The sequence below is a fragment of the Protopterus annectens genome, chromosome 10.part0 (genome assembly GCF_019279795.1).
Source record: "Protopterus annectens isolate FY-2018-M chromosome 10.part0, PAN1.0, whole genome shotgun sequence".
Classification (NCBI taxonomy): domain Eukaryota; kingdom Metazoa; phylum Chordata; order Ceratodontiformes; family Protopteridae; genus Protopterus; species Protopterus annectens.
Window position 1 is genome coordinate 1178403315 of NC_056744.1, and position 26269 is coordinate 1178429583.

A 26269-nucleotide genomic window follows, 5' to 3' on the forward strand; every position below is an offset into this window, starting at 1 on the left:
AGAAGATGAAGTTATAGACAGTAGATCAAATTTTACTACGGTAGGAGTTACTAATAGTTATAAGCATTTTAATATTTATAACTATACGGATGTGGAATTAAATGTATCCCATTTTAATTTGTTTTCTAAAGGATTAAAATATATTTCTACTACTCATTTTAAACTGGTAGATAACATCAGTCAAGTTAAATTATATACTAGGAAATTGAATTTAGCTGTTATGTTTAACAACAAGGAAGTGAATGGACAGAATATCTATAATGGTCCTAGTATCTTGAAAAAGAAGAGCATGTTTATACCAGTTAATCATCCTACTATAGCAGTATTTGAGAAGTTTGTAATCAAACAACTGTATCAGTTGAATAATACTCTCAGGGGTAAAAAAATTAAAAGCAACTTATCAGACAATGAAGAAAAAATTCTATACGAGTTAAGAAATGATAGAACAATACGTGTAATGAAACCAGACAAAGGAGGGGGTATTGTTTTGTATGACCAGTTGACTTATTCTTCTAAGATTTCAGATATATTACATTCTACAGATAATTATGAAGTGGTATCATTAAATGAAGTGAATTTAGCATATAGGAGGATTAATTTACATATTGAAGAATTTTTAATTGACAAGCGTATCACTATGGATACTTATAATTATTTAAGAGTAGAACATCCAGTGATAGCAACCTTAGTAGGTATACCAAAGATTCATAAGAGTATCGAGGACCCACCGTTTAGACCTATTGTCTCCGGCAGTAGATCTAAAACTTTTCCATTAGGAGTGGCTATCGACACTATGTTAAAATCAGTTTATGAAAAAAATCCCTCATTTAGTGAAAGACTCTTGGGAGTTTTTGTCTCAATATCCCACAGATGTCTTTAATGAAAATGTAAGATTTGTTACTATTGATGTAATCGATCTGTATTCTTGTATTCCGAAAGACGAGGGCCTTGAAGCATTTGCTTGAAGTATGAGGAAATATGTTGAGTACGAATGGGATAAGATTTGTCTCATCATGTAGATGATGAGTATAGTACTTGAACACAATTATATCTACTTTGAAGGGGAAATTTTTAGACAGAAAAGATGTGTTGCAATGGGTGCAGCTTGCGCCCCGGTGTTTGCCAACCTAGTCATGCTTGACTGGGAAGAATCGATTATCTTTCAAAGTGAATATTATAAAAATATTAAATATTACTGTCGTTTCCTGGATGATATTTATATTTTATGGCAAGGTAATGAAAAGAGTTTGGATCAATTTTTAGACTACATCAATGTGAGCATTACATTTCTTAAATTTACTTGTTCTCATAGTCAGACAGGTCTAGCTTATTTAGATACTTTTATATACAAAGATGATATTCAATTTTCATCACGAATACACAGGAAATCCACCTTCTCTAATAGTTATCTAGAATTTTCTAGTAATCATCCAAAAAGTTTGATGAGAAATATATATAAGGGACAGTTAGTCCGAGCATTAAGAATGACTTTGTTATATAGTGATATGTTGGAGGAGGTAACATATATAACTAAATTATTTAAAGATAGAGGGTATGATATGAAAATGATGGATAAAGTAAAAAAACAAGTAGTCAAGGGATGGGGGACTAAATATATCCCGTTATTAGGTGTATCATACAGAAATTCTTGCAATAGTAATGGATATTTAATTGTACCCCTAAGTCTACTGATTTAAGTAGAGCATGCATATTGGAATATGGGCCACATATACATAAGGTTAAAGAGATTTTAAATAAAAATTGGAATATCATTCAGACAGATACATATGTGTCTGATATAGTGGGTAACAAGCCTTATTTTGTAAATAAAATGGGTCCCAATATAAAAAGTATTTTAGAAAAAGGACCAATATCAGTAAGTAATAAAGTTACACATACACATAAATGTGGTAGTTGTAATTGGTGTTATTTGATTAACACCTAAGAAGTAGTGAGGTTAGACAATATATCCAGGTCTTATATTAAATTTAGACATGGAAATTGTAAAACAAAGTTTGTGGTTTATATCGCACTATGTGTAAAATGTTCAGCTTTCTATATTGGGAAAACTGAGAGGCAGTTTAATAAACGTATCTATGACCATATGTATTGTATTAAAAAGGCAGATGATAAGAATGCTTTGTATAGACATATTAATCAGTATGGTTCTGATCATCAGTTTACATTTGGTATTATAGATATTATTAAATCAGATCCTAGGGGTGGTGATAGTAAAAGGCACTTATCTTACCGTGAAATGTGGTGGCAATTATTCACGGATGCCTCTTCTACTCCCGGTCTGGATGATAATATTTCAATTAAACCTCTACTTATGTAAGTCATCTCACATTTAACATATTTTAAGCATATTTTAAATATTTTAAATGATGTGATACTTTTATATATTTGTACATTAATAATTAATATATGGTAAAAATGTATATATGTATTTTTTTTATACATAATTAATATATATTTATACATAGTTTATCTTATTGTTATATATATATTTTTAAACATATTTAACATACATATAATTGATTTTGAAAGTATTAAGATATGCATTAGAGCAAAATATTTAACATAGGTTTTATTATTTTATTTTCCTATATACACTTATATTTTGAGAAGTTTTACATTTACTTAATGAATTGATCAGCCTTTATGAATTTGGTTATTATTTAGTAACATTGAGATAAATTCATTTTGGTACATTGTGCCTTTAAATTTGTGAGCTCTGTTTGGCACCAAAAAAGTAATTTAAACTGAGCTAAATCAAAATGTAAGTTAGTTCTGATGAAGCCTGTGTTGTGAACAGGTGAAAGCGCTTAACCGTTGTTTGTGTATGTCTGTTTTTAAATAAATTGTGGAGTTTAACTGTTAGAGGGCTGCTGCTTTCGTTTGTTGGAAGTTACCTTGGTTTCACATTTAAAGAAGGAGTTATCGGTTTCTCAAGATTCACATAGCCTGTGGCGTTAGCTGTTGCTGTTTGGTTTTTGGTTACTTGTTGCTGCGAATGCTGTTTTTGGGTATTGTGGTTTCCTTTTCTTGGAGGAGTGAATCTTGGTTTTGTTTGGGATAGCACGATCCATGTATTCTTGTAGGTGCCCGTAGAGTGCATTAATAAAGGATTTTGCAGCTTGGACAGCGTTATCCTTTAGCATGGGGGCTTTGAAACTTCCCACCTCGGTCTTAAGTAACGTGAAGTTTGCTTTTGAAAAGTTTTTCATTGTGGTTTCTTTGACCGGGGGTGGTGGCAGAATGTGGATATCCAGAGTGATTAGTTTATGGTCAGATCTAACCAGCGAGGGGTTGACCTCCAGTGTGGAACACCGGCCGCCCATGTTGGTGATGACCAGGTCCAATATGTTGTCACCTCTGGTGGGGGTGTTAACCAGTTGTTCCAGGGCATTTGAGTTTATAAATTCTAGGAAATGTTGGGCCAAGGAGTTCGTACTTGAGTAGTTCTCCCAGTTAATGTTTGGATAATTGAAATCACCCAATATCAGGGTGTTTGGTAGGACCTTTATGTTTCCCAGTGTTTCCAGAAATGAGGAGTGGGGGTCCTGGGACATGGTGGGTGATCTGTAGCAAGCTATAATTTGAATAGCAGTTTTTCCTGTTGTTAGTTGCACTTGGATGATCTCTGAAGCATCGTTCTGTGCCACTAACCTGGAGGTGTGGGTATCCTTGATGAATATGGATACTCCCCTGCCTTTTGTATTTCGGTCTGGGTTTTGTGGCTGAAATGTATGGTATGAGTTGTAGCCTGGTAGTGCTGGGGTGCTCTGTGGTACCTTAAACCAGGTTTCTGTTACTGCACATATATCGATTTTCTCCATACTGAGGAGTGCCTCGAGTGCGTGCATTTTGAGGTTTAGACTTCTGGCATTGAGCAGCATTACCTTCAGTTTTTTGTTACTTGTGCTATTTACGGCGGTGGGTTTGTCTTTTGAGCCTTACCTAAAAAAGACACTATGGGGGTGGCAAGAGCCTTGGCCAGTATTCGAAAGCCTAAGGGTGACAGATGCAAGCCGTCTCTAGCAAAGCAGCGTGGCTTGTCAAGCATGTCATATATAGTAGAAGTTTAGGTTATTAAATATACGTGATGTAAATATTGTAAAGAAAATGGTATATTTACAACTGTTTTGGTTCTAAAGCAGTGATAATGCAGTTATGTGACATAAGGAGAACAGTTTCTTTAAGACTGGTCAGGTAGTATTACAAATTAGATAGAGGACATATTCCTGCATGTTTTGGTTGATGAGATATTATTAGACCAATTATCTAATTTATTTGACTATAAAAAGTAGGGATTGTCCATGCAGTGGTAGATTCACTTAGGGCCTCATCGGGGAGGCTGATTGTTCTGTGTACCATATTTGTTGGGGTCTCAAGGGGGGAAGGTCAGAGTCCAGTGCTGGAATGGAGACTTTCTTGGTGCTTCAGACAGTGGTGGGTTCTTATGCATTGAGAATGATTGTTAGAAAGGAAAGAGGTCTCAAACTGCATAGAGAGGAAAGATGTAAATAAAATATAGTATCCTGAGTGTGTAGTAAAGCCAGGTTCATTTAGGGCCTGCAGTCTTAGCTGAACCATAAGTTCCTTGCTTCCTAGACTTTTTAAATTGTGGAAACATTTATGTAAAGACATTACATTTTGTTGATGATGATAAAGCATTTTGTTGCTCCAAGATGTTTTCCATTTTTTTTGGCAACCTTGGAACTATGAATCATATAAATCTGTGTTCTGTTTACTTCTGGGGCCAGTGTCATGACAATACCACATCTTGTGTCAGAGTAGGCAGAAGGAGTGGCGGTACTTTTCCGTTAATGGGGCAGTAGTCGTCGCCAAACACAAAACTCTTTGGGTATGATACCTATGAACCCAAATACATTAAGGTTCTTAATTTTAAAACAGTAATGGTAAGAAGTACTTTTTGTTGAAACCAGGAAACCTGACGGTGCAATTTTGTTTGCCATTGCAACCCGTTCTTTTCCAGTAAGTTATTAAAATCTTTTCCGTTAAAGGACCAGCGGGCCAAGTACCGTAATGCAATGTTTGGTGTAGGAGCAAACCCTTTAACAAAATAAAACAAGGAACTGTTTACACAGCTCTGTACATGTCATTTCTTGCTATATGCATTACCCAGAATAGTTACTTTTGAATTCGTTGATAAAGTGTACCGTTTGCCTCACATGACATGAATCCACGGGTTTACTTTTAACACGTAATGCTGCAGCCTTCCAAATTCCCATCATTCACAATAATTGTAACTTTCCCTTTCTGGGATCGCTGTTGCTTGCCCTACTTTGTAAGCATCCATAACTGTGTTTTTAACTTAAGCTACATATACCAGGGCCATCGTGTAAAACGCATCTGTTGGTTGTTACTGTTACCTTACACAGCTGGTTGGGATCATGCTTAAGTATTCGGATTTGTGTGGGTGTACAGGAACAACACAACAAAAAATGTAAGGTCTTCTTTTGTGTTTCACGTCGTGGTACCTGCCGATTGACACCGCTTTCAATCTCCCTACCATTTCATGGACCCGGACATTGGGTATCATACCCAAAGAGTTTTGCATTTGGCCACAACTGCTGCCCTGTTAACGGAAAAGTACTGGAGTGGCATATGCCAACTGGTGGTATATCTACTGCAAAGGGAGTACTTGCCAAATTGCTAAGTAGCCTACAGTGGAGAGAATTAAGCTATTTTTCTTGCATTTTAAATTGATTGCTTAGTCTGCAGCATAAAATAAAAAAAATTAAGTAAAGCTAAGAGCAGAAAAACAAAAGTTAAACTACACTAACAGAAACCTGGAGCTCCAGTGCTATTTTGTTTTTTGAGAAGATAAGTCTGTGCAGCTATGATGCATTTTGAGCTGTTAGCAAATAAACTGCAGTAGCCACAAGTGAGCTGTGTGAGTCAAACCTTGTTTGCTGAATGTAAGTAAATCATGGAGAAACGATCTGAAACCCTAGCTTGAAGAATGGCTACAGATCGGTATTTAGCAAGCTTAGTGGAGCAAGTAAAGCTTCTTTCTAGTATACCAGAATGTTAGAGAACTGCACCACCTTTGAAGATGATGTGGAAGAATCCTGCTCAGTTACTTTTGAGCGTAAGTGCTAAACAAAAGAGATGGAAAAAATGAATGGGCAAAAATGCTTTCCTTACAACTGACTGGAAGTGGTTTAGAAACATACATGGACATGGAGGGTATAAATTACTTGGGCTATGATAAAATGAAGAATAAGAAATTTTGTCTAGAGCAAGTATTACTCCAGAAATGTGACTCTTTTAATGTCGAGATTGTAAGACCTCAATTGGCATGCTTTTAAACATACTGTTAAGTTGTGGTTAGAGCCAGATCCTAATACTAAATAGAAAATATAGAGTTGCTTGCTGTTTGTTGCTAGGTTTAAAAGAGCATTATTTGTTAACATAAGAAAGTGGATATCTTAGAGTGACCCCAAAACTTTAGCTAAACTAGTCACTGCAGTTAAACATGGACAAGTGCACATTATAAAACTGAAATGCTTAGCCAGTAATTATTAGTCAGCATTGTCTTAAAACATAATGTGCCTGTTCCTGAGTTAACTTATTAAAGGTGTGGAGGAAAAGTTCATGTAGCTATAACTTCTATCAGTAAAAGGAACTGCTAGGAATGTGGCAGTGTGCAAATGTCTGAAAATCGTGCTGGACAGAAGTACTCCTAGAATGTGACAAGACAGGTGCAAAATATATAGAATCTGCGCTCTGTTACTGTGCAGTAACTAAATTAGTGAAGTGCACAATATTCTTAGAAGGCAAGGACTATAGGACTTATTGGATTTAGGCTGAATAGATACTTTAGTGAAAAGACATAATGTGTTGCAGCATAAATCTAGTAACATACAGAAAGTAAAAACATGGATGAAAAAGAATATCCCATTATATCTGTAGAGTTTCAGACCATATTGAAAAAAGTAATGTTTTCTGTAGTAGATGTATATGATCTAACCCATGACATTATTAATGAGAATGATTTTCCTCAGTTTAAAGCCCTGTGAAAGTTATGGAAAGAAGGAAGATACTTAAATGGTTTGCATCAGAAGGCTAGCCTTAACCAAGAATAAACTAGCCAGCCAAGTGTAGTATTACTTCAGAATGAAACTTTGGGGGGGGGATACTGAAATTGAATTAGGAATGTAACAGACATTTAGAAATACCAGATCAGAACAAAGAAGTATGACGTAAGACTGAAGCTTTTATGGGAACTACCATAAGGGTATAGTTAAATGGTAAAAATACCTCTATGAGCTGTCAGAACCATGAAATAAAAACATGTTAGGGTACTCCATGTGTTAATACAGTCTAATATGTCACTGTTAGTACTTAGCTAAGCACAAAGCACAGAAACGTGAAAACAATACAAGTACATACCTGAAAGAAGCAAATTACTTAAATGAGACATCAGATAGCGAAGTAGAATTACATGACGAAAGTATAAATGCAGAGCTGGTAAAAGGTTGGGAGTTGCATAATAAAACATTGCTGCCTGAAAATGTTACAAAGCATGGAAAAGAGGAATTGTAAATATGGACTCTCTTACTAAAGAGGTGTATTGCAAAAAAAAAATAAATAAATTTGGAAGTTTGAGAAGTGCGTAGTTTTGCATTGATAATGCAGTTGTATGATGCAAATCGAACTGTGTCTTTTAGACTAGCTGGGTCCTACAGTGTATTAGATAGAGGAAAAAATTCCTGTATGTTTTGGTTATTGGTCATTATTGTCCAGTTATGTAATTTAGCTGACTATAAAAGGAGGGCTTGTCCAAGCCATGATAGATTTGTTAGGGTCTTAAGGGGAGGTTCATTGTCCTGTTTATCAAATTCATTAGAGTCTAAAGGCAGAGGCTTAGTGTCCATTGTTCAAGTGGAAACCATTGTGGTGCCTCGGATGCTGGTGGGTTCTTGTGCATAAAGAGGGATTCTCATGAAGGAAAAAAAAATCTCCAACTCCTTAGAGTGGGAAGCTGGAAGGAAAGTATGGATGTGAGTCTGGAATGGAATAAATTAGCTGAAGTCCAAGTTCACTCACAGTCTGCGGTCTTGGCTGGATAAGAAGTTTGTTTTTGTTGTTTGCTGTATTTTTAAATTGTAGAGAGACAGTACATTTTGTTGGTGAGATTATAGTTTCCATTATTTTATGTGGTAACCTGGAAATGGCAGCTGAGTAAAACTACATTTTGTTTACATCTGGGTCCAGTGCTGTGAAAATACCTTTCCAGAATTTTTTCATTAAAAGAGAATTGTTGACATGTGCCGACAAAGTGTCTGATATAATCTCTTTATATTTTTTCTGTCACAAAATTATGTTTTTGGAGTTTTTTCTCCATGGGCATCCACTGTAAGGGGATCTTGCATGAACTAGTTGGACCTTCCTGATAATCCTACGCAAATATAACTAAACAATTGCTCATAAATAAGCATGTATTTTTAATATATGTTTATATTTATAATATAAATATATTTAAGGAGAAATATGTCTAAACATATTTCTCATTTATATTTACCATCTTCCAACAACTAAAGAATATTGTGAAGGCTGCCAGCCTAGCCAGATAGAATTTTATAGATAATTCTGTCATTTGTAAATATCAGTGTAAGCCACAGGCTTGTTGTCTTAAATGGTAAAAATAGTGTTACATGTGGAACTGGAAAAAATGTAACAACAGTGCACTCTGCTGTAAGGAAGTTGAGTCAAGCATTTTATGACTGTCTTTGATCTTTAAAGTTGGCTCCAGCCTGCTGTCTAGGTAAAGGAATTCTAATATGTGGCGCCCATGCCCTGGCCCAGCAAACAAGGAGCCTCAATCCTCACCACTAACACCAGTGAGGGACGTCTCGTATAGGAGGAAAGGATAACAAATACACACAGTAAAGTGCAGTTTCCCTTAAGAGCACACAGAGATCACAGTCAGTCCGGGGCTGGTCGCTCCCTTGCTTTCCAGGTCCCCTATAAGACCCCCCACTGGCACAGCTATAGGGTCCAGATCTCAGCCTAGTGGGCAAGCTAAAGCCTCCAGCACCCTCTCTGTCCAACCAGTGCTTCGTGTCCCTGCCCAGGTAGCTCACACACACACACACACACACACACACACACACACACACACACACACACACACACACACACTCACTTTGAGAGTTTATACAACCACACAGACACTCCTGGGGAAGGCTGGCACATGTTCTTCAGCTGTCCCCCTTTTTCCCAGACTATACGGTAGTATCAGCTGCCACCACCCAATAATATTTATCAGCTACTCAAAGGTCCTTAAAAGCGTGTCCAATTATTACTGTGCAATATTATTATCCAATTGGCAAGTGTGACTAAACAGTCAAGGCGTATTAGAGTAACTTGGTACAGGATCACTATATACATGCAATGTACTCCAGAGCTTAAATTATCTCTATACAAAACAGCCACAGTTGAAAGGGTTTAAAAATATTTAATAATAAATAATAAAAACACAAGACAATACTTCTTACGACACAGTGCTAGTCAAGAGTTCAGAGATCACAAAGAAATACTTAAAATAATTCAGTAGTACAGTTCTGACATCACAGAAAAACACTTAGTCTAATTTTTCTAGTTTCTAGCTTTTTCTAAGAGAAAACACCAGTCTAAGATAAACTTACATATAGAGCAAGACAGTGCTAGTGAGTTGGATGGTCAAGACAAAAATGCTTAATGCTCTCTGATTCTCTCTGTTTTTAAAATCACATTCCTGGTTCATATTACATCATTCTTCACACTTCCCTGGGTTCCCAGGCTAATAGAAAATACATTTACATTTTTCACCTCTGGGCAGAAACCAGAGCAATGAAGGACATTTATGCATGCAAATTCTGGCCATTAAAACAATAGCAATAATTACTTTGCCTAGACAGGTTGGAGCCAACTTTAATGATCAGACAGTCATAAAATGCTTGACTTAGCTTCCTTACAGCAGAGTGCACTGTTGTTACATTTTTTCCAGTTCCACATGTAACACTATTTTTACCATTTAAGACAACAAGCCTGTGGCTTACATTGATATTTACAAATGACAGAATTATCTATAAAATTCTGTCTGGCTAGGCTGGCAGCCTTCACAAATATTTCTTCATATTTATCTGTACTTCACATCTTTGCACTAAGGTGGAGTATTTCTGTTTTATGGCACTAGCTACTATACCTCCCTTTCCTCGTTTAATTAATGTATTACTCCTTCTATTACTGATGTATGTAGTCTTGCCATTTTCTACCCATACCACAGTTAGTTACTGATGCGGTAGAGGTGGTTACATTTAAGCACACTACTTTTCATTTTTTAAAGTGTATACTTTCCTTTCATTATACATAATGGGGTTGTTTGCCTACTGCATCCTTCATTCCCTCTCATGGAGTTGTGAATCAAAGAATGAAGAGAATATGTACTAACATGGAGTATAAAAGGGAGCCGTGCATATACCTATATCAATACACAGCAGCATGATCCTTCTTTGGATGGAACACAGCTTGAAGGAAGAAATTTTGGAATGTAAGAGATGGCAAGGTGTAACTCGTATCTTATGATTTACAAACTCCATGTGAATATAGCTGCCCTCATGGTAAACATATATATGTACACCTGTAGTGCTCATTTATGTTTTTGAGCTTTATCTGCAATTGTGTGCTCATTGTAATTGTTATCATGTATCACACCACCCTCATATACTGTTATATGACTTTCCAGTATGTCAGACATGTTTACTAATTCTTGCCCTCTTGCTAGCTTGCAAAACACAATACTTGAGGAACACAGGGATTTTGTTCAGTTTCTTAGTAACATTTTAGTTCAGTAATAAATACTACCACTGCAAGCCTTTCTTGAAAGAAGGACCGTCCATAGGTCCACTGGGATCATTCCCAGTCAATAGAAGTGCAATAAATAAGCAAAACAGTAAAAGAAAGTAAATAGGTTTCCTGGTTCAGAGGAAAACTTACTACAAAAAGCAAGGCTAAAAATGTAGAAGAAAAAGGAGTTGCAAAGGAAGGGGTTGGAGAACAGAAAGCAGTAAGGAGTGCAGTATCCCATACTGCAGGAAGCAGTATACCAAGAGGTAAAAAAAATTATAAAATATAGTTTAGGTATGGCAAGAAAGAAAAGAAAGCGATTCTGACTAGGAAAATAACTAAAGTCATGAATTACAGTGACTTACCTAAGGAATGTGTAGTCAGAGCAAATGAAGTCTGCAGGTTAAAAATGTGTTTACATGTAGTTGTCATTAAAAAGAAGGAAAACAGAATACACCGATGGGTGTAAAATGCAATTTCTTTCTTTTTCTCATCCAGGTGGCTACACACGGTTACAGGGAGGTCGTTGGAGTGACAGTAGAGCCCTGAGCTGTGTGGAGCGATTTGACACTTTCACTTTGTATTGGACCACTGTTGCTTCCCTTCATCAGGCTCGCAGTGGTTTGGGGATGGCTGTACTTGAGGGAATGATCTACGTCATGGGAGGTAAGAGACAAAATTTGCAAATGTTAAATGTTGTTTGTTGTTGTAAACCTGTGTTGGATGATAGATCTAATGTGCTATGCTGCATAAGAAAAAGAAAAGTAAGGAAACAGCAATTGCTTTCACACATAAGTTAGAACAAAACGAAATGTCTGAAACAAAGAAAAGTTAATATTTGACTGGACCTGTTTTTTAGTTTTATAGTTTATTTTTATTGAATGATAGAAATCACTAAACACAAGCAAAAAATTGTTCAGTATCCCTTTAACTTAGCATCTTGAGTTATGTTTGTGTTTCTTTTCTGACAACCTAAAATATCCTGTGTATAGGAAATATATGCTCTAAGTTTTCTAGTTGACTTTGTCTGATTTAAATGTGACCACCCTTTAAAAAGACTGATGAACAGTAAATACAGTACAAATACAAGACAACACAGCGAAGGTTGCTGTTTTGTCAGACAAGAATCCCTGTTCCTCTACCTTGCTAATGATGTATTCTATTTTTTTAGGTCATACAGCCTCTAAAAAAGAGAAACCATTTTTCAATTAAATGAAGCATTTTGTTGCCCCAGGATTGTGCAGCATCTTGTTGCCCCAGGATTGTGCAGCATCTTATACTGCATTAACTGTGTAGTCAGAATGTAGAGAGTGCGGCCTTCCACATGAGGATTCAGGGGGAACAAATGTGATTAACTGTAATGTTCATTAATGTTTTTTCTTTCTTAACTGCTCTGTTAAGATTAGAAGTACTGGCATCCAAATTTTGGATCTGAGAATAATCTTTAATTTGTGTCAAAGGCAGTTACTCATGTGCATCAGTGAAGTCATGTGGCAGCAAGTGAATGTATGTTAGAAACTTGTATATATCTTTATAAGTTTTCTTACTAATCTAATGCTGAATTATAAGTCTGTCATAATGCATTGATGATCTTATGATTCTGAGATTTGTTTCTTTTGGTATTATGTTCTTGATTATGTTCTTCGTGTTTCACTATTACAGTCATCACACTTGGGTTATCCAGGGGTAGCCCTCAGTCAGCCCGAATACCACAGGCTTAGTGTTTCTGCCTCAGTTGCTGTCGCTCCAGGACTGCTGTCAGGTTGTCAGTGGTATAAAATCAGGCAGCCGACGCCATTACATCAGTCTTTCTTGCCGAGGAGCCCGAAACAGAAGCAGTTTGCACGAGTACTGGTCGGCCGCTACCTGAGTTTTTGTTTCCGAATTGAAGTTGAAGTCTTCTAAAGCTAAGTACCCCGTTGGGGACCCTTTTTTCATGCTCTAATCTATATCAGAAAAAGTTAACAATTGTCTCACCTGTGGAAAGCAAATACCACACCGAGACTTCCATTCTTACTGAGTCACCTGTTTAGGCCCAGACCACAACGTCCCTCGCTGTTGTTTTTGTGCTTTGTTCAGTGCCAGAGCTATACGTCGTTGGGCCCTTATTGTAGCTAAATATTTTCGCACTCAATCCTCATATTTCGATATGGCTTCGGTAAGCCATCTGACTACCAATTTTCCGCAAAAACATAAAGATAAAGACAGAGACAGACCGCACAGGTCCAAAATTGCTGATGACGCTTCCGTTAAGCTAGTCGTCAGTTCTCTGATCGTCAGTGAGGCACTTTCACAGCCCTTGATGCCCGCTTCAGTGGATTCGCAGGCTGCTACCGAGACCTGTTTGGAGTCCAGTATGCAGCGAGACTCTTCTTCGACTAAGGATCCTGTAGATGTCTCTATCTCAGATGAGTCCGGAGCCACTGAGCAGGCACCGTCTTTCAAGGAAGTTCTTCAAACTACCAATACTCGACACAAACCGACTACTTCTTTCACGTCTTCAGTTCTTTCTAAAACTACCAAATTTCTAAGGCCCCTGGGTATGAACTACGCCTAAAAACAAACGACGACCCTAGCTCAGGCACCTGCTTCCATGACTCAATCTCAGATGCTTAAAATGGCGGAAGACCTTATTATGCTTATTAGGGGGAAGCCAGGCTACCCCTTCCAAAAGAAAAAGAGGACTTGTCCTCAGTAGTTTTATCTGAACAGGAGTCCAATGACTCTGAGGTTACTGAATATGAAGACATGCAACCCTTCTCTGCTTATGAGGATTCTGATGCAGAGGAATCCATTCCTTCTGCCTCTCCTTCCGAGGATTTTTCATTTGGTGATACCCTACATACTTTAAGGGAGCATTTCCAATAGGAATGTCAGGACTATCCTCAGTCAAAAAAGAGACTCAGGGAATTCCTAGATTTACCACAGCACAGACCTTTAGCCATTCCTCCTGTCCTGGATGTTGTGGATTATGTTTTTATGTAATCCAGTTTGACTCCTGACACCCCTCCTCCTGCTCCCAGAAACCTGACAGGCACTACAGAGTCCATGACTTGCACAAATTCCTTTTCAAAAATCCTACTACTGACCCAGAGGGCATCTCCCAAGGACCTAAAGGAATTAAAGCAACCTCAGCTAAGAATCCCACCCCCTCAGACAGGGATTCCCGAGCTTTAGACAGATGGGGTAAAAAGGTATACACTTCTGCAACTCCTGCTATTGGAACACTAAATTGTCAGTTCCACATGCTGAAATATCAGCAGCATACCATGGAACTCCTCAAACTTGTGCAGAAAATAAAGAGTTACAAGAGCTTATGCATTCTGCAAGCCATGTTACTAAGCACACCTTCTTTGATGCCCTAGAAGCATCTTTCAGGGCAGCAGTCACTGGTTCTGTCCTTAGAAGGCATGCTTGGCTTAAGGAACAGACCTTGCCAGACCATGTCAAATCAAAATTATTGGAAGCATCATTGAAAAAAGACAATTTGTTTGGCACCAAGGCAGAAGAGGTCTTGAAAAGATGGAAGAAAAAGCTAAATCTATGCAGACAGTTAAAGACTTTTTAAAAGTCCAGCCTCTGAGGTTCAGTAGGCATTACCCCTCCAAGCTCTGGTCCTTTCCGGCCCCCTCCAGGCCAGCTCAGCCAAGACTCAGGGTAGCAGACCCCCCCAGACAGCAGTCTCAGGGAATGCAGAGATTTAAGCAATGGAGTTCCTTTTCTTCAAAAACAGGTAGTGCTAAGCCACCCCTTATGGTAAAAACTCACAATGACTTTTCATCTCCACCCCTTACCTCTGCCCACCTGCTTGTGCCCCTAGGAAGAAAACTCTCCTTCCATGCAAACAACTGGGCCTCTGTTACCAACGACCGATGGGTCCTCAATGTAGTGTCCCAGGGATACAAATTTTATTTCCACACTCTGCCAACCCCAAAAGGGTTTCCAGATCTTCCTCCAAACCAGTGGGCAGAGGCCAAAAAACAAATCCATTCCCTGCTCTCCATGAGGGCAATACAGCATGTTCCTGCAGACCAAATAGGCCAAGGTTTCTATTCCAGACTCTTCCTGGTACCCAGAAAAGAGGGCACCTGGCGCCCAATCCTTGATCTTTCCATTCTAAACACCTTTCTGGTGATACCAAAATTCAGAATACTCACCCTCCAGCAGCTTCTTCCTATGCTTTCCAAGGATGCTTGGTTAGCCACCCTAGACTTAAAAGAGGCCTTTCTACGCATCCCAATCAGGGAATCTTGCAGGAAATATCTGCGTTTCAGGGCAGGACTTGTGCACTTCCAGTTCTCTGCACTTCCCTTTGGCTTATCCACTGCTCCCAGAGTTTTCACAAAATGCCTGGCTCCAGCCATTGCTTTTTGCAGACAAAGAAATATTCAAATTTACCCCTACTTAGACGATTGCCTGATTAAGGCAGACAGTCAGGAAAAGCTGTTACAGCACCTGACCTTTGTAAAAGACCTACTGACCTCCCTGGGGTATACTATCAATGAAAAGAAATCAAAACTAGTCCCCACACAAAAAATTGTATTTGTGGGAGCAAGCCTGGACACAGCATCCCAGATGGCATTCCTTACTCCAGAAAAACAAGCCTACCTGACAGGCTACTTCTCTCAACTAGCCACCAAAACCCAGTTATCCGCAAGGAAAATCCTGCAAGCTCTAGGGTTCATGGCTTCCTGCTTTCTACTCATTCCATATGCCAAACTGCATATGAGGAAACTACAGTGGTACTTAAAAAAGCCTTTGGTGTCAACACTCTCCAGACCTGGAAACTGTCATACCTATGATACTTTGTCTAAGGAAAGATTTTCTTTGGTGAGCAGCAGCATGCAACCACAGCAAGGGACTTCCCTTCTCACAACCCCACACCTCCCAGACCCTCACCACAGACGCATCAGACTATGCCTAGGGTGCACACCTGCACGGCAGGTGCATTCAGGGCCATTGTAGCCCAAATCAAATACATCTGCACATCAACGAAAAAGAGATGCTAGCTGTTCAACATGCCCTGACAGCTTTCAGATCCCTACTCTCCCTGGGGCCTCTAGTGATCAAAACAGACAACACCACAATGATGTGTTTTATCAACAAGCAGGGAGGGACTCACTCTTATCCTCTCTGCAGGCTCACCATGACCCTTTGGCACATGGCCTCAGCCATGCAAATACACCTGCTAGCACAATTCCTGCCAGGCTCCCTAAACTCTCTGCCAGACAACTTAAGCAGAAACCTGCTAGACCCACACGAGTGGCAGCTAGACCACAGAACCTTCAACCTTGTAACCTAGAAATGGGGCACCCCGAAGGTGGACCTCTTTGCCTCCCACTCCAATCATCAGCTCAGCAAATTCTGCACCAGGGAACCTCACAGCAAAGCCTGGAAAGTGGATGCTGTATCCTTCCAATGGGTAAACCTCTCGATCTGTGTATTTCCCGCTCTACCACTCATTTCAAGGGTACTGCTCAAAATAAGGGAGGAAAAACCAAGGGCAGTCTTGATTGCCCCAGACTAGCCATGTCAGCACTGGTCTCCACTGCTGTGCAGCTTGTCACCCCTGCCACCATGGCACCTGCCCCAGATCCTAACACTCCTGACCCAGAAGAATGGAGATTTCATGCATCCACAATTGCAGACCATGAACCTGGCAGCCTGGCTTATTCCCCAACCTCTCCTCCAGCTGCCAGCCCAAACAAACAAGTCCTGGATGTTATACGTGAGGCCAGACGCCCCAACACTAGAAAATCCTATGCTGACAAGTGGAAAAGGTTTTGCACCTGGATCCAGGCTAAGGGAGCTGAAACAGTACAGCCCTCCCTACCTCTCATCCTGGATTACCTAGCAGACCTACTACACAGGGGTCTATCCTTCTTTTCTATTAAAATTCATGCCTCTGCCATCTGTGCTCATTACAGCACAGAGCCACCTCTCTTCTCACTCCCTCTCATCAAACAGTTCCTAAGAGGGGATAACAACTTAAGGCCACCCAGAAGAGCTCCTACCCCAGCTTGGGACCTTAACTTTGTGTCAGAAAAGCTCACCCTACTCCCATTTGAGCCTGCAGCTTCAGCAGAGTTAAATTTCCTCTCTTGGAAAACAGCCTTGCTTCTGGCCATCACTTCAGCTAGAAGATTTTCAGAGCTACAAGCACTCATGGCTGTAGAGCCCTTCATCATTTTTCATGCTGACAGGGTCTCCCTCAGGACTAACCCATCCTTCATGCCTAAAGTGGTGTCCAGTGTGGCTCTCACCCAATCCATTCATTTGCCCACCTTTTTCCCTAACCCACAAAACAAGGGGGAAAGTATTCTGCACTCTGTAGATGTGCACAGACAGCTCAGATTCTATCTGGATAGGACTAAATATTTTAGAAAAACTGACCAATTGCTAGTCAGCTTCACAGCAGGGGCAGTGGGCAAGGCCATATCCAAACAAACAGTCTCCAAATGGATAGCACACTGGATCCATTTATGCTACAAACAACCTGGAAAACTGCCCCCAAAGGGGGTCAGGATGCATTCCACCAGGGCAACCTCCACCTCTGCAGCTTTTCTCAAAGGGGTCCCCACCAGGGACATCCTGGAGGCTGCAACATGGACTTCTGTTCATACCTTCACCAAGCATTACCACCTGCCTATCTTCTTCAAATCCAGGACAGGCTTTGCCACCGCAGTCGTGCAGAGCATTCTAGCCAGCCCCCAGTCTTCTTGACTGCCTCCACCCTTTTCTTCAGCTTTGGGAATTAACCCAAGTGTGATGACTGCAACAGTGAAACACGAAGACATAGTACAGTTGTGAACACTTACCATAAATGTAGATGTTCGAGTGTATTCACTGTTGCAGTCCTGGTTTCCCACCCTCCATCCCCCTTGTCTCTGTCTCTCTTCTTCTCTCCTTACAGGGAATCTTTGGTATTTACTTTCTACTAGTGGTGTTCTTCCACCATAACCTAGCTCCCTATTTGGGGACTCTTGACAGGTGGGGCAAGAAAAACTGATGTAATGGCGTCAGCTGCCTGATTTTATACCACTGACAACCTGACGTCAGTCCTGGAGAGACAGCAACCGACGCAGAAATACTAAGCCTCTGGTATTCGGGCCGACTTATTCTACCCCTGGCAGGATAACCCAAGTGTGATGAATGCAACAGTGGATACACTCAAACATCTACATTTATGGTAAGTGTACACAACTGTACTTTTTACTTTCAGTATGTCATGTTTCAGAATTGTAAAATGGACCCTGTTTGAGCTGGTTTAATGTCAAGCACTTTGCTCGTGTGTTACTTTCCCAGACTGAGAGGAATTAATGTATTGATGAAAGCTTTTAGTGTAGTTCATTTTGTGTGGCAAACATTTTTTGCAAGGATTCACACTTTTATGTATTAAAGCTGGAAGAAATGACCAATTTTACCCATCTTCTGTCCTCTACCATTTTATGGTTCCTGTGTTGTATATTTAACATCTTGCAAGTTATGGAGTTTTCTAGTCTGGTATACATCCATATTCCGCTTTTACTTCTTGATCCAAAGTAGGATTCCTAGACACCTTTTGGGAAGTGTTGATTACAAGTTCATGTAAAGCCCTGCCTTATGCAGAAAGTTTCAAAGACCTCATCCCTCCTATAGGACATATATATATATATATATATATATATATATATATATATATATATATATATATATATATATAAAACAGAAGGCCACTAAAAAGACCTTAAACATCTGAACAAAGATTTCATGAATTCTGTGTCTAGGTACATGAGTATGGCAGACATTTTGGACCTTAAGCATTCAGCTAATATTGTGAAGATGGGTAAATGTAGTTATATCCTTTATTTATGTAGTTATATCCGTTATTTGTGTATCTTTTTATATAATAGATATTTCCATTGTTTTGTACATGTTCATTTATGCAGAAGATACAGGTAGATATACTTTAGCACTTTCTTCATATTGATATGAATACACATTGCTGCATTTAATATTATTACAGCATCAGTATTCTTTGTACCCTTCCATTTCTCCCTAGTAACTTCCAACTTCAAAGTCAGTTCTTTTCTTTTATGTCTGATAATACCAACTCTCTTAACTCCCTTTGTTTTCCTTTATCTCGTACCTTCATCCTTTCACCCTTCATACTGTTTTTTTCCTTTATTTCTCTCCCTTCTTTCCTACCTTCTTATTTCTCTTTCCCTTCTTCATCACCATTCCTTATTCCAGTTTCATGTTTCTTAAAGCGGGTCTATATTGTAAAGTCGAATGCTTACCTTATCGAATATCTAAACATTGACCCATTGTCATTGAACCACATAAACACCGAATGCCCTAAACCGCGAAATTCAAAAAGTTGAACTATCATACTTGTCCCACCCCATCGCCCGCTACATACTACCTGCACAAACTAACTAAATAAACCACATACATACAATAACCAAAACCCTACTTCTAACCCTAAACTAAACCCTACACTAAATCTTACATATATCACCATGTATGCACTTAACTTAACCCGCACCCTAACCCTAAGGTCCGTAACTATCGCACACTTACCTTAAAAAGCTAAACCAAAACAAACTAAATAATCCACACACATACACTTAACAAAACCCTACAGTAAATCTAACATACATTGCCATCTATGCACTTACCTTAACCCGCACCCTAACCCTAAGGTCCAGAACTATCGCACACTTACCTTACGGAGCTATAGTGCAGAAGGCCAACCATGACGATTCGATGTTTCTGCTTTCGCTCTTCTGGACGATTGATGTTTTCGTGGTTCGATGACGACGGGTCAACGTTTAGGTATTCGATAAGGTAAGCGTTCAACTTTACAATATAGACCCTCTTAAAGCATTTTGTCTTGTATCTCTTCATTCTCTGTCTTTCTGTCCACTGTCTGTAACCCCATTTAGCATACTGTCCGTCTTCATTAGACTCATCACATCATCACCCTATATGTTGATCTTCCAGTTCCTAGCAGTCTTTCTATCACGCCTGCTTGCCATATAAAATTTTCCATGTTCTCACTTGGTCATGTCTCTCCTTCACTTTCTATTCCTAAAAAGTAGTTTCCGCAACTCTACCACATATATACATTGTCTGCACCCTATTTTGTACCCCATCAGCATTTGTCATTCCCCATGTCCTCCATTTACAACCTCACAGGAATTTTATACCACCATTATAGTAATTTCATTTGTAAACAATGCAATGCTCATTTTATTTTTAATCACCAAAACATTTCTCATGTCTTTTCTCACAAATCCACTTCATTGTGCTCTCATTCCACCCTTCTTACAGCTTTGATGCAACTTCTCCCTTTACTTTCCCTATCTTTTCACACTAATATGTATACAGTAAGACATGGAGGTGTACATAATACATACATTTCCATATACCCAGATGGTGCTTTATAATCCCTTTGTATGTGGTAATATTTGTATCATGCACACCCCAAATGTCTTATTGCACTTATTAAGCAGGCATCTGTATTTTTTCTGCATTTTGAAATTCACACTTAGTTATAGGTTTGTACTAGGCTAACTGCCCTTGGTGCCATTTTAAGCCTAGCCAATTTTGCATATAGCCAGATGGTGCTTTATAATCACTTAAGTATGTTGTAATATTTGTATCATGCACATCAAAATGCCTTATTGCACTTATTAAATAGGCATCTATATTTTTTGCATTTTGAACTTCACAGTTAGTTATAGGTTAGTACTAGGCTATAGTAGGCTAACTGCCCTTAGTGCCATTTTAAGCCTAGCCGATTTCCCTTCTGGTGTTTGAATTAACCTATCCCATTTAGTGTTAAATCAGTCTTACCCATCCCATGATAGATAATTATATATTAGTGCTAGTGAGGATGACTGGGATCATGCCATAGATAATTTGAAGGGCCCCATCCACGGGATAAATCATTTACAAGCTTTCTTCATCTGTTCGTATTTTACCTATCATCTTTTACACAAGCCATACTCTGCCATCAGGTCCTAAAATGTCTCCAGATATTCCTTCTGTTCACCTTCCTGAAAATTCTTTACTTTCTCTTAACCTTCTTTCTCCCATTTACCCCAACCATCACCTTTCCTTTTATCACCATTTTTATCACCATTTTTATAGTTATTCTATGGCCTTTCTTGCTTACCCCAGCTTGCTCATATCCAGCCATTTTCTGAATCTCCTTCCAACTTGTCTGCACAACCTTGTCCACATGCCCATTCCTCCTGTGTCTTCTCAGCTTGTTTTCCCAGTATATTCTTTCCAAGTCTTGTTTTGATTTATTCCTCTAACCTGATGTGCCATATTCACAGCTGTTTTCCACATTAAAAATGAGGGGGGAAAACTAATTTCACAGTCAGAACAGCAAAGGATCTGAACAGAGCCAACATTTAGAGCTGTATGAAATGTATACTATACCTTTGCACATGATCTTTAATGTGGCAAGATGAAGCATGAGCACACCTCAAGGAGAAGAAAAGAATGCAGTCAGAGATCCTGCTAGTGGGAAGCTGGGATTTGGTTTTATTTCTGATCTGAGTCATTGTTAGTGTCTTTTTTATTTCTTTTTGTTTGTTTGCTGCAACTCTACTACCACATCTAGTTTCTTCTGCCCCTGTTCCAGTACTCCATGTCTTTTTTCTTTCCCATTTATCCACTTTTTAGATACATACTCTGCCCTTTTGACTGCAATCTCTTCTCCTCCTTGGATCACAGTAGCACTCAACCTATAATTCCCTCTTCCTAGCCTTTTATGTCTTCCTGTACACCTTCCCTCCTGGTGTTGCCGCCTTCCTATCATCATTACCTGTTTTTTCTCTCTCTATAGCCTTCCTACTTCCCCATCTTCACTCTGTATTTTGTCTATCCTATCCACCTATCCTAAAGCCCCACATTTAACTATATATCATCATTCCCTCATGTCTGCCTTTGTTTTTTGTACTGCTTCTGAGCTGTAGCATTCCTCATATCCTCCCTGGAGTGCTTGTTATTACTCTGTCTCTTCAAACCTTTTCCAGTCCTTTACTTATAGTTCTTTCTGTACCCTTTCCTGTGTTGTAGTATGCTGCATCACCTTCTGTTTCTCTATTCCTATTTATCACCCATTCTTAGTTTGTGCTTCTTTACCTCATTTTTCATCCCTCATTCCTGAGCTTCCGCATTTTCTGCCTTTTGCCAGTTACATTTACCTTCTTACCTCTCTGTAACCCTTCTGTCCTGCACAAGCACTCCCTTTGCATTCACTTGCTGCTGTCTCACTTAGTGACGCCAGTATTGGTAGCTCACATTTTCATAATATGAAAGATTGAAAAGTATTTTAAATACAATTTTATCAATCATTACAATTCATTTCATTTTCCACAGTGTTTGCATTATTCCTTTCCATCTTGCATGTTTTGTTTAGACTATAAGTAAAATCCATATTTGTGATATCTCTTATAATTGAAACAGACGTAATACTTCTCTTCATCATCACATGGCAGATCTTTGCTGACCCGCTCTTCCTCTTACTTAAAAGTGTAGTGCTGTATCTCATTTAATTCACTTCACACAGAATACCTTTAATAGTTGCAGCCTTTGATTGAAATGGTTTACATTATATTAATTACTGACTTTGTACGGCACACTCATTTCTTCAAAAAGAATAGTATAACCAGTTTTGCTGCATACGTCCCATGTTATCTTGCAAGTCTTTTCCTAGGTAAACACCTTTCAGATGTTATCAGTTGCCATTTTCTGATTCCCCATCTGCCTTGTCATACTGTGACATTTCTGAAAAGGGTTCTCTATCCAAAGCCCTTTGTAAAATGTGTACCTCCTCCATAGAGCCTTAGTGTTGTGCTTAAAGACTCACACTGGCCTTTTTAAACCAATGTTCACAATGCCACTTAGTTTCTTGTTCTGGGAAATTTCCTCTTTGTAGTTATCACTTCAGCTAGAATTCCTGAAATGCACGTCATTCTGGGTAGGTGACCATGCACATTATTCCATTTGGGGAGAATGAGCCTTAGGACCTTAACCAAATATATTATCTCATTTGGCACTTATTAAAATATACATCTGGTTGCCTGTCTTTATCCAAACCCACAAAACGAGAGAAAGGATGTTACATCTGTTGGGTGTGCAAAGACAACTTGTGCTGTATAGCAAGGAGGAAAGGATATGCTATCAAGAGGCCCAGTCTGTGTAACCAGCCACAGAGATTAAGACCACTCAGCAGGTAAAATTTTCTCAGGGTGCTAGGAAACCTCCTGTCTGTCCATCATGCACTTTGTAGGTCTCAACAGATGTTCTTTGCACTGCTTCATATGAATTCAGAAACTTCACTTTCCAGAAATATGCCTGCTACTCAAGATTCACTCACTGTCAGCTGATATCTGATTCAGACAAACCTTGAGCATTTTTCTTTTTAGATACCCTCTCAAATAAATGAGGTATTAAAACCAGTACAAGGGAGTCTTTTCTGCTTTCACTGTGTCTGGTTCATTTGCCTTAATGGTTGTTGTCTAGTCTACAGCAAGTTCAGCTGAAACTATTGAGTCCCACTATATTAACATAGGACACCACAGCTGCTGAGTTTTCCTGTGCCCCAGTTCAGCCTTTGGACTGTAGGCCAGCTACAGTAAGGTCTTTATATTCCTCCTTTATTCCTGCCATAAATTGTGATACATGGGAAGAGGTCTTACTCAATGCTTAGAGTGGGTGCTCTTGTTTTCCTCCTTTCATCCCTTCACCACCATCAAGACACTTTTGGTGTGACTTTTCCCCAGGTTTAGAATCCCCATTGTAATTGATTTTACCTCTAATACTACAGTTCTTTAAGCTGACATTGCTTGTCATCATGTTGCTGATGCTGAAGACCCAGTTTTGGCTCTAGCATCAGCATTCCTAGCAGTACTGCTTTGGTCTGTTCAACACCTGTCATGAAGTAGGTTCCTATCATGCCAGTGTCAGCACTTCTGATACTTATGGTATCACTTTTTACTGCATCTGTATTGGCACCAGGGTTTCTGGTTTTGTGTCATTGTTGCCAGTATCCTATCCAGAACCTGCATTCTTAGCATTAGTGTCAATGGCAGGAATTGCTGTGTCAAGTCTGTTGCCTGGGCTTCAGGCCATTTCTTTGATTCCATTTGTTCTGGCATTGACACTGTTGGTGTCAGTAGCTATGGTTTTGCCTTCTGTCCCAGATAGTGATGCAGGCTGAAGGCTTCATTGATCTTCTGTGGTCTGTCGGGTCAGTATGTTCAACATTAGATCACTGTTGCAGTAGCCTAAGCTTTATGGGTTATATCCTGCCTAAAATATGACCACCTGCCAGTTTTCAAAGCTTCGAGGCACCTTCAGTCTGCCCTAACTGCTGTGAGGCTTGAAGAGAGCTACATAAAACCAGAGGTTAGGTTACCAAAACACTTCAGAGCTTTCTTGCTGCTGAAGTGTACTCCATCTGCAGACTTCTTGGACCTGGCTGTTGGCTAGTGATCCTTCAAGATTGGGCAGATAAGTATGCCACTGAGGAAAACCTTCCATTGTTTTGTTTGTCTAAGGACAAACTGTCTTTTTCCTGTGAATTTATTAATTTTATGCTTGGGAAATTAATTTTTATGGATTGTCACGCCTTTGTAAGGGAATTTTTATTCTGTGAATGCTTGTGTGAAAAAAAAATGTGTAAAAATCTAATTTCTGCATATTTATGTAGAATTAATGTGTTAGAGGCAAGATGTGCCTTTGGGGACTGTGTTTTGTTTTTACCTCAAAATCTCTACTTTTCTGTCAAGGATTTTAACGGTCTCCTTAGTCTCTTCATTCTTTCATCTACAAGAAAAAGAAAATTTCTTGGGAATTTTTGGATGTCAGACCAGCTCTTTTACTGTGTCAATCACCAATGAGTTACTCTGCTGTGGCCAGATTTGATTCCTCAGACTTGTCATAAATGTCTGTCCATCCCTTTGGTGTAGTTCTCCAGAAATCCATTAAGGACCAGGAGTTGGACATGTCCTAAGGGGCTGTAGGGTTGTCCTTTCTGTGCAAAGGAGAACCACTCTTTTTGGTCTCGGGAAGGAGTGGGTGAAGATTTATGGCATATCTGGTCCAGGGTAACTGATTTCTTGGATAGTGCCCCTGTCATAAGTTCTTCTTTTTCCAGGGAGTCTCTCTGAAAAAAAAAAAAAAAAAGTAAGAATGATGTTCATCATATTGATCACTGTTGCAGTAATCAGACAGCTTTGAAAGCATCAGGGTACCTTCCATTTGCTCAGATCGTTAGGTAGCTTGAGCTGAGCTGCCTTAAGAGACAAGCTTGACTGCCAATCTCCCCAGAACTTTCCTGCCATTGAAGAGAGCACTCCTATACAGACTTTCAAGGATCAGTAGTCGGCTTATGCTGCTCTTTTGCTGGGCAGATAAGTTCCCTTTAGGGAGAAACCTTCCAAATAAAAAAAAAAGTATTTTTGTACTTTCCTGCTCAAGAAAGTTATTTTTAAGATAGTTTTTTTAAGGACTTTTGAGAGACTTAACTGTACTTTTAAACTGGAATGCACTTTTTTCCTGTTAGTTTTAAAAGTTGTTTAAAGTAGTTGAGAACAATTCTTTCTGTGGATAAGTTGTGTTTGTTTTACTTTTGGTGTTGGCAAAGTGTATTTAAGTGCTTTTTACTGTATTTTTGTGAGAAAAACTGACTTTCAACAACAATACATTTTTACAGGCTTATGCTGCCTTTTTTCCCCCAGGAAAGAGGCACCAGTTTAGGCTTGACCATGAAACAAACTTCCAGTCCCATGGTCAGGCCTTCTTCCAGCCTCAGAAAGAAAAAGTTAAGCAGTCCTTTGCCATTACAATAAGCTAGCAATTTGTCTCAGCTGCAAGTGAGAAGCTCTGATGTGGCCAAAGCTCATTCCTCAGACTATTCATATTTTACCCCAGATCTCTCTGGTATAGCACCTACAACCACTATGCACCAGGGGTTAGCCATTAACATCTCTGTTGGTCCCATTTTTTTCTGTCAAAAAGAAACAGAGTATTAAACATGTATCTGTTGCCCCTCAAATTTCTCTGAACCCGAGTAGTTTACTAGGTCTGGCTCTGGGTTTAATTCAGGTTATTGATCCTTATAAGGGGGGGGGGGGTTGGTAAAAGAAAGAAGGATGCCTTTTTTCCTGAAGGACAGGAAGATGAAGGGACAGAATGCAGGGGGGTTCTCCACAGATTTCTGATTCAGACTCAGAGGAGAGCGTAGTATCTGATTCTCTCTGTGGGAGGGTTTCTTTCTCTGAAACTATTTCCAGAATGTGCCAGTGTTTTCAGTGGGAGAACACTGAGGTCTATCAACCCCTCAGAAAATGCTTCATGCTGTTAGAAATGGAATTTCCAGAGTCTTCACCTTTTCCTGCAT

General features: G+C 39.3%; 1 protein-coding gene across 1 annotated transcript in view; it reads left to right on the forward strand.

Moving 5' to 3' along the window:
- Positions 1–26269, forward strand: part of LOC122813548 (intracisternal A particle-promoted polypeptide) — a 618994-nt gene that overhangs the window by 201918 nt on the left and 390807 nt on the right. The window contains exon 5 of the mRNA XM_044085929.1: positions 11362–11529. Coding sequence (XP_043941864.1) covers positions 11362–11529 — 168 coding nt within the window. The remainder of the gene's footprint in view (positions 1–11361; positions 11530–26269) is intronic.